Genomic DNA, 8,687 nt, shown 5'->3' on the forward strand with positions numbered 1-8,687 from the left:
TATAACAAACATTATATCGACGTCCTTGGACCACATCGAACGATCGCTGCCGCCAAAACGAGTTGTTGACGCGCCATTGTCACCCTCCCATACTGTAGCCCATCTGACCTTCTTGGTGACGGCTGAATAGTTTCCGTGCACGTGCCCATAAGGACCAGCGCCCCAGAGTCATAGTCGTCGTTTTTGAACCCTTGAATCGATGTGAAGGACCCGACACAACATCTCGTCGTCGAGTATACACGATGAAAACCCTAACCACGTTGCTCTTATCGCGAAGTTGGCAGAAATCTACGTTGTAGCTCCTTTGAATGCGTCCCATGAACGAACTCGGGGAGAATCAGAGTTCAAAAAACCGACTCGAAGATGAAGCACCGCCATGCATCTACCCGAGAGCCGCCGATGTAAGGACTAAAATCCTGACCTATATATACCAGCCAAAGCCGAGTCACTAGGATTCCTCTCCTCGTCACCGGCCATCGAAGCAACGGTCAGAAGGGAGGCGAATCCTAAGGCTCGTGGACAGATATCGATGGAAGGAAGGGAAGATTTGCGTTAGTCATGGCACGAGAGGGAGAAATAAATAAAATGGACAAAAGAAAATAGCTTGTAGTCCTCAAGCTAGAACTTGGAATAGATATGTAGATATTTCTCGTTATTGGTGTTGACGTGTCACGGGGACCGATCTGCGAATACGATCTTTTGCCGAGGGCCTCCGCGCGCTTTTCCGCCTTATCTATCGCGTCCGTGTCTGAGCCCCCACACGTCATCAAACGGCCGTTGCAGCGCGCCCGCACTCCCCCCACCCCACCCCCTTTCCCCGCCTCATCCCCTTCTCGTGCCGCCGCCGCCGCCGCCCTCCGCTCCGTCGGCCGACCTCCGTCCCCGGCGCCGGCGGAGACGACGGGGAGCAGCCCCCTCGCCGTGCCTGCGCGGGCACGAGCCACCACCCGATCCGCTCGCGCCGTACCTACTGGTGTGTGTACCCTCCAAGTTCTTTTCTTTCCCCTCCCCTTCCTCTATCTCTGCCACAACTGGTTTCCTCTCCCTCCCTTCCGTCGCCTAGAGAGGTCGATCGAGTCACCTTACCCGCAATTCGCCGGATTCCCAGCCCGAGGCCGCCGATTGGGCCGCGCCGACGGAGGGAAGGTGCGGTATTTTCACCCGCCCGCCTGGGATTTTTGTTCGGAGGGTGGGTGGGGTACCGGGAGCAGAGCATTTCTGCCTTGATCCCAATCAACCAGCGCGCCCGTTTTCCCCCAAGTTTCGTGGCGATTGGGGTGTCAGATACTATCCGCGCTCGGGCCTCGTCTCGATTTGCCGCTTAGGAGAAGCGCCGAGCCGAGGATTTTGGGGGGAATTGGTGTCTGAATCGTTGTTCACAGTTGTATCCGGTAGCTGCCCATTTGATGATCACTATAGTGTCAGTCTGTGATGCCAAGGATGAGGAGTGAGAGCGTTTTTACAGTTTGTGGGAGTAGCTGAGGTTTTGGGTAATTGAATTGTTGGGGAATAGGCTTGGTTCCTAACTGATTGTGAAAGTATAAAAAAATGTTTCGCCGTGGCTTATGTTTTCAAGCAAAATATTAGGTTTGATGAGTTGCTATAAGTGCGTTGCCGTAGATGTTCCGAGCGTATGATGGGAAATGTTTTGCCGTGGCCTATGTTTCAAGTAAAATCTTAGGTTTGATGAGTTGCTATAACTGAGTTGCCGTAGATGGTTCGACTGTATGATGGGAAATGTTGTCCTTCTAATGTGTCAAACAGAGACACGACTGTGTCCTTTGCTGCATTATTTAGGCATTATATACTGCTATACACATGTCTCTTTTGCAATGAAAAACAGTGGTGGTGTAGGTTACCCAGTACCAGGTTGCTTCTACTATAGCACCATAGAACATAAAAGCACCAACAGACCCTTTTGAGTTGTAGACAGAGCAACTATGCTGAATTTGTAAACAAAGTGTGTACTTACTGAAGAAATACATGCTGCTCTCCTGCATGGGTCGAAAAAAGAATAAAATGGAAGATAAATTATGACATTTTTTTAAGTTGTGTTCCCAGTCCGAGCGCAAGTGATAAGACTTGAGTACTATTAATGACCCATACTTGTGTTTCACATACTATACATGTTTCTTTTTCTTTCCAGGATAAAGGCAAGAGTTCTGTTGGTGCATTGAGAAGTGACACTGCAATTTTCTTAGATAACAGATGAGGCGAGCTCGGAGGCGTACGTGGGTGGGATGACTGATGAGGGATGATAGTGACATTGATGAACTTTCTACGGGCGTGTTGGAGACCTTCATCCAACCGGCATGCCCGGACAGGCTCAGATGCTACCGGTAGGCAGGACGGACTTCTATGGTACAAGGACACTGGGGAGCATGTAAATGGGGACTTCTCCATGGCTGTTGTCCAGGCCAATAACCTACTTGAGGACCAGTGTCAGATTGAGTCGGGCCCGTTGAGCTTTCTCGACTCTGGCCCATACGGCACTTTCGTCGGGGTTTACGATGGGCACGGTGGACCAGAGACAGCTTGCTACATCAACGATAACCTCTTCAACCATCTTAAAAGTAATTGCTAACCTGGGAGCACTATGCATTATATTATGCTCATTCTTTGGTGCTCTGTTCACACTGCCCTGTTTCACTTGCCTGATAAAGAACACTACAGTGATTATTTACTTCTTCACTGGTTTGTATTGCAGGGTTCGCTTCGGAACAAAATTCAATGTCTGCTGATGTACTGAAGAAAGCATATGAAGCTACAGAAGATGGATTCTTCTCTATCGTCACCAAGCAATGGCCTGTCAAGCCTCAAATAGCGGCTGTTGGCTCATGCTGTCTGGTTGGTGTTATCTGTGGTGGCATGCTTTATGTTGCCAATGTTGGGGATTCTCGTGCTGTTCTAGGAAAACATGTTAAAGCTACTGGAGAAGTATTGGCGGTCCAACTATCCGCAGAGCATAATGTCAGCATTGAGCCAGTGAGAAAAGAATTGCAGTCAATGCACCCCGAAGATAGGCATGTTGTTGTTCTCAAGCACAATGTTTGGCGTGTAAAAGGCCTAATTCAGGTGCGTCATCTGCCACTGGGGAGAAATTTGTAGATTGTGGAAGTTCGATGCTATGGTCATTCCATATGCTTATGCGCATTCAGTTGGCAAAATATACCTTCAATTTCACCACCTGGAAGTTTAATATTGTGTCTCCCTCAGTTCCTTATCTTCTGAATGGTATTTAGTGAATAGCCTCATTCATGTTTTTGTCCAAGATACAGACAAAACTAAGTGGTAATAGGTAGTAAGGCTGTAAGGGGGTAGAAACGCAATAAACATATTCTTATGTTTGTGGATGAGAATTACCTCTTGATGTGATCGACCATTATGACAGTTCTGCTATATTTATTAGGTAGCGCTGAAGCGAAGAGCTTGATAATTATTTGGGGTTTCTTGAATAGTCGTGGAGTACTACTTAGTAGTTATTAACTTATTTCTCATGGGATGGATAGTTACTAATCAAGAAATATTGTTATGGCTCAGTTCGATTAATTTCCTGACTCTGTTTAATTATTCATCAGTAAAACAATGTTATTTGGCCCCACTGATTCATCACTTTACTATAGGACATGCAGAAATGTGTTGCTGAGTTTGTCTTGTATGACTATGTGTAACAGATATGATGGTACTTGCCACTTATGTTTCTTTTTCTATTTTGATTTACAAATGGTCCGGTTTTATTTCAAAATGGTCCGTACTTTTCGATCTTTTTTTTTACCGTGGGACCACATGAAGATTGTTAGTTTTTCTTTGTTTGTTGTATGTTGCAGGTCTGCAGATCGATCGGTGATGCCTATCTGAAAAAACAAGAGTTCAACCGGGAACCTCTGTATGCAAAATTCCGTCTTCGTGAACCTTTTAACAGGCCCATACTAAGTTCAGAACCATCCATTTGTGTGCAACCAATACAGCCACAGGATGAGTTTATCATATTTGCATCTGATGGACTTTGGGAGCACTTAACCAACCAGGAGGCTGTTGACATTGTTCAAAGTAGCCCTCGTAGTGTAAGTTTCTCATTCCCATGTGAACAAATTGACCTGACAAGTATACTTCCATAATATTTGGCGTATTCTACTACAACTGTGCATGGCATCATGGTTTGATGTTTCACATTAGATTTCTTGTTATATGCAAACTCAGAATTAACATACTGCTATTATAAAATGCTGATTCATTACCCAGCATATGGAGCATGGCTACTTGCCCTGATTTTCATTTATGAAGCAATAATAAGGCTTCTCTGAATGCAAAATTGATATCTGAAAATAACAATTTGCATATATAATTGATGTTGTAAAATAATATGGATGGTTCTCTGCTCTTTGCTACAAACTGCACATTACCATGGCATCTGTGCATCTAAAATCCAGCGATCATGCCGCCAGCTAAATCTTGACGTGGCATGGTTTACATAGAAAATAGGACCCTTGATAGTTTTTGGTTGTGAAGCAGTGGGTTAAAATGATCACTATGTGTCAGAATTACTTTTACCTTGTTTTTGCTAGGCCCTCAGTGCTCATTGGACACTCTTAACGGTTCATGCTCTGTTTGATTTTGCAGGGGAGCGCTAGGAGGCTCATAAAATCAGCCTTGCTAGAAGCAGCCAAGAAAAGAGAGATGAGGTATTCCGATCTCAAGAAGATTGACCGAGGTGTTCGTCGCCACTTCCACGACGACATAACCGTCATCATACTCTACCTCGACTCGAGCCTCGTAAGCAGGGCGAGCACCCACAGGGGCCCTGCTGTTTCCCTAAGAGGCGCCGGCGTGAGCCTGCGCAGCAGCACGCTCGCACCTTATGGGTCGCAGATGTAACAGGTGCCAGCGGTGTCGGCCAAGATCATCATCCCCTTGATTAATGGTTAAGAAAGAATGGAGAGGCACAGACAGAGGGCCTCTTCTTCTCCAGGGCTTCTATCAATCTCCGTCATGAAAAGACTTTGATCATAGTAATGTATGTACTTCGTTTCGAGATTGACCGAGGAAGAATAGGTAGGTGTCGTTTGTTGTGCTGCTGCTGAAAAGGCAGATGTCTCTTGTTGTTGTTCGCCCCCTGCAGGAATTTTAATTTTAACACCGGTAGTGCATATAATGATATATGGTATAATAATGGGCCCAGGAGGAGTAACTTATTGACTGATGTCGTGGACTCCATACATATGTATGTATGCATGTATGTGTGCTATTCTGACTCTGTTATTTATTTATTTATTGACCAATGTTGGTGTCCACTGGCATATGCTATTATGTGATTGTGTTTCCATGAATATGTAAGCCAGCCAGAATAGCAGCTCTTTCTTAGCATAGAACAGTCCACATGCACCTTTTTTTTTTACATCATCAGTCCACATGCACCTAGTGTCCTAGGCAGGTTGTCTGAGAAGTGCGGAATGAGTAACTCGAAAAATGCCAAAGAAGGCCGAGCTCAAATGAGCAGTTTTCAAATTTTATTTTTTTCGTAGTGCGAAAAATTCCAAATTTATTTGTGAACACACGTGCACATGTGTACTACGTATGCGCAAAATTTCACAACGGGCCTTTTACTTTTGTTATTGGGCCAATTTTTTTTTTGTACAGCCAACAAATCACCCCATTTTCCGACGAAATTTAACGTGATCATGCGGAATTCATATATGTTTCCTTGGATTTTTTTTCAGATTTTTTTTGAAACTTTTAAATACGCTTTCTGATATTTTCAAAATATCGAGATCACTGGAGCTCGGTCTCCAGAAATCCGCACTCTGAGAAGTAGGACATGGAGTATTTGCACCCAAGCTCGAATGCTCTCAGTAAACAGTAATTTTGACAAATGTTCTATGTGCTTACAAAAATTTATCATGAATGAACATTCCTAGAAGTCGTGGCAAAAAAAAATTGATACTCCAAAAATGTTATTTTTGAAAGCATTTTGGAGTACTGATTTTTTTTGCCGTGACTTCCACGAATGTCATTTCGTGACGAAAATTTTCAACCATAAAAAGCATTTGTCAAAAGTTACCACAAAAAAATTCAGATTTTCTTTTTGAATTTTCTTTTGATTTTAGTGTTCACCCAAGCTCATTTCAGCTCGGGAGCAGAAGAATACTTTCCTTACCTTAACCACTTTTATCCTTTTATCAAGTGTCCCACCGCTAGAAGCATTTTGTGCGCAATTGACTGTTTTATTTAATGACCAATGTTGGTTTGCACTGGCCTATGCTATGTGATTGTGTTTCCATGAATATGTAAGCCGGCCAGAATAGCTCTTTCTTAGCATAAAACTGCCGACATGCCTAATTGTCCTAGCGGCGGGTCACTTGATAATAAAAGGAGTGGCGGAGACAAGGGGGGGCGAGCAGGGGCCTGGCCCCCCCTAACGATCGAGCGATGCTGTGGTGATTAGCGATACAAAGGTACGTATTTCCCACGAATACATACTTGGCCCCCCCTATGTCAACGTTAATTCTGGAGAAAGGAAAAAGGCCATGTGAAGCCCACTAGCGGCCAGGTAGGGCGTTGCGTTCTCCTGTACGTGGATTTCACTCAAAAATAAAAAAGCTTGTACGTGGATTAGTACCCTGAAATTAGTCGCCACCGTTCTGAGCCCTTGCCCGCCCCGCCGCCTCTGCTCTCCCTGCCCTACTGCGATCTCGATCCTATTCGTACGGCGACGGTGCGACACTGCCTTCTTCACTTGTCAAATCTTCCGGCTGCAACCAGCGGGAACTAGCCGAGGACCCAAGGTTTAACACACATCAGTACGTCACACAATCTACTAATCTTAATTCTCATCTTGTATCATCAGATTTTTGTTGTCTACTTGTTTTGGTTGTGTGATTAGCGATACTGTGATTCTATGAACAGTTCCTATATTATATGTGTACTAGAAATTATCGTGGTCTGATGCAAATTACCTTGTATGAGTTATTATTTGTGATGCAATTTTTTCCTATTTCAAACTACAATATAGCTAATTGTGAAATTGCAATTCAGCAGATATGAAGAGAAAAGTGTCGCCATACACCGTTAAGATTAATTCATTCTTTAGGCTGGTTGCTTCAAGATCTCAACCTAGTGAATTTTTTAATGGGGCTGATATGTTGGACATAGTAAATGTTGCAGAACAAGAACAAAATTGGCTTATGAGAGACCCTGGTAAACATTGTCAAATTTGAGAGCTGCGACTGGACAAGCAAGATGAAGATCGGCATTTTCATATATCCGAGGGACCATATCAGCCGATAATTAAGTGCCCCGAAACACTCTAAACAGTAATTTATCATTTAAGCGCCGTCAAATGGGATATGACTTACTTCGGTGTTACATGATTAGATACATTGAAATAATTAGCAGGTAATTTCTCTTCCAATGAAATTATTAAATTTTCTCATCTTATTGGCAATTGTAGAGGAAACTTTAAACTCGTACAATATTTTATAGGTGTGGCACATTATTATAGTATGATGATAGTTATTTTTCCAGTCGAGACAAAAAAAATATGAACTTGACTTGGCCCTCCCTATACCAAAATCCTGGCTTCGCCCCTGCGTGCATAGTTATGTAGGGCAGGCCCGATCCCATTCTGTATGATTTTTGCTACCTGCGTGCATAGTTTGTTGTTGTGTGTGGTTTGAGAATAGAGCTGGGGAAAACTATAGCGAGAGTTTCTGGTCTGAGCCAGCGATCAAGCCAAAACAAGGTAGTGGATGCTACATTACCAACGGTTAACTAAGAAATACTTCCTCCGTCTCATAATATAAGATTATTTTGTGCGACCAGGCCATGGAAACCATGTCGCACCTCCTGGTCAGTCGAGAAACAGGTGCCCCCCCCCCCCCCCCCCCCGCGCGCTTGGGTGAGATCGACATGCCGGCCACCAGAGCTTGCTGAAGCCCTCGACAAGTGGTGGAGATTCGCCAAGCCCGCCACCCGCAAGCCTCTTCGCAAGCATCTACGGCCCTCCTGCCCCTGGCTGGTCTCGTATGGAAGCAGAGGAACGCATGTGTTTTCGACGGCGACATCCCCACATCAAGGAAGAAGCTGCCCTCTGGTGTAGAGCAGGGGCCGTAGGCCTTAGAATGATCTTGCCGACAACCTGGGATGTCCATAAAGCACAGACCCTGTACAGTTTACCCTCTTTTGAGGCTGCTGTACAAAACTATCTCCCCACTTTTCAATGAAATGAGACGCAAAATCTTGTTGCGTTTTCTCAAAAAAAAAATTGGTGATTTCTTATCCACTACCATGCCTGTTGCTGTTGGCCTACCGGAATCCTTTTTTTTTTTTTTTTTTTTGCGGGTGTGGCCTACCGGAATCCATCGGAAGTTTCATCCTATTAATCATTCTTTGGAACTCAAAACAAGAAAGCTTAGCGGTGTTCACCAGCGAGGCCATCAGGAACATTATTCTGACCTCACCCTATGGTTTCATAGGTTAGAATCTACTGATCTGAACGATCACGCTGGTATCTGGCGTGATTACGTGCATTAAGAAGTTTAGAAATTCTAACGAGGATTTGTGCCACACGTATGACACTTATCATTTGGGTTAAAGAAAAAGTGGCGAGTTTGAGCGACCGAGCTTACCGTATTCATTGATCCTTTTGCCTTTTGTTGTAAAGGAAGGGGGAGCTGGCCAGGAGCGTGCGG

At 44.4% G+C, this 8,687-nt stretch overlaps 1 protein-coding gene and 1 long non-coding RNA gene across 2 annotated transcripts; both read left to right on the plus strand.

Moving 5' to 3' along the window:
* The first annotated feature begins 773 nt into the window (after window positions 1-773).
* Window positions 774-5,279, plus strand: LOC123156844 (probable protein phosphatase 2C 60). Its single transcript, XM_044575029.1, has 5 exons — window positions 774-973; window positions 2,147-2,573; window positions 2,708-3,075; window positions 3,828-4,064; window positions 4,621-5,279. The coding sequence occupies exons 2-5, from the start codon at window positions 2,255-2,257 to the stop codon at window positions 4,873-4,875; spliced, it is 1,179 nt and encodes a 392-aa protein (XP_044430964.1). The 5' UTR covers window positions 774-973; window positions 2,147-2,254; the 3' UTR covers window positions 4,876-5,279.
* Window positions 5,280-6,623: 1,344 nt separating this feature from the next.
* On the plus strand, window positions 6,624-7,558 carry LOC123162989 (uncharacterized). Its single transcript, XR_006481625.1, has 2 exons — window positions 6,624-6,797; window positions 7,036-7,558. It is a non-coding gene; the product is annotated as an uncharacterized lncRNA (long non-coding RNA).
* The last annotated feature ends 1,129 nt before the right edge of the window (window positions 7,559-8,687 follow it).

This window comes from Triticum aestivum, chromosome 7B (genome assembly GCF_018294505.1).
Source record: "Triticum aestivum cultivar Chinese Spring chromosome 7B, IWGSC CS RefSeq v2.1, whole genome shotgun sequence".
NCBI lineage: Eukaryota > Viridiplantae > Streptophyta > Magnoliopsida > Poales > Poaceae > Triticum > Triticum aestivum.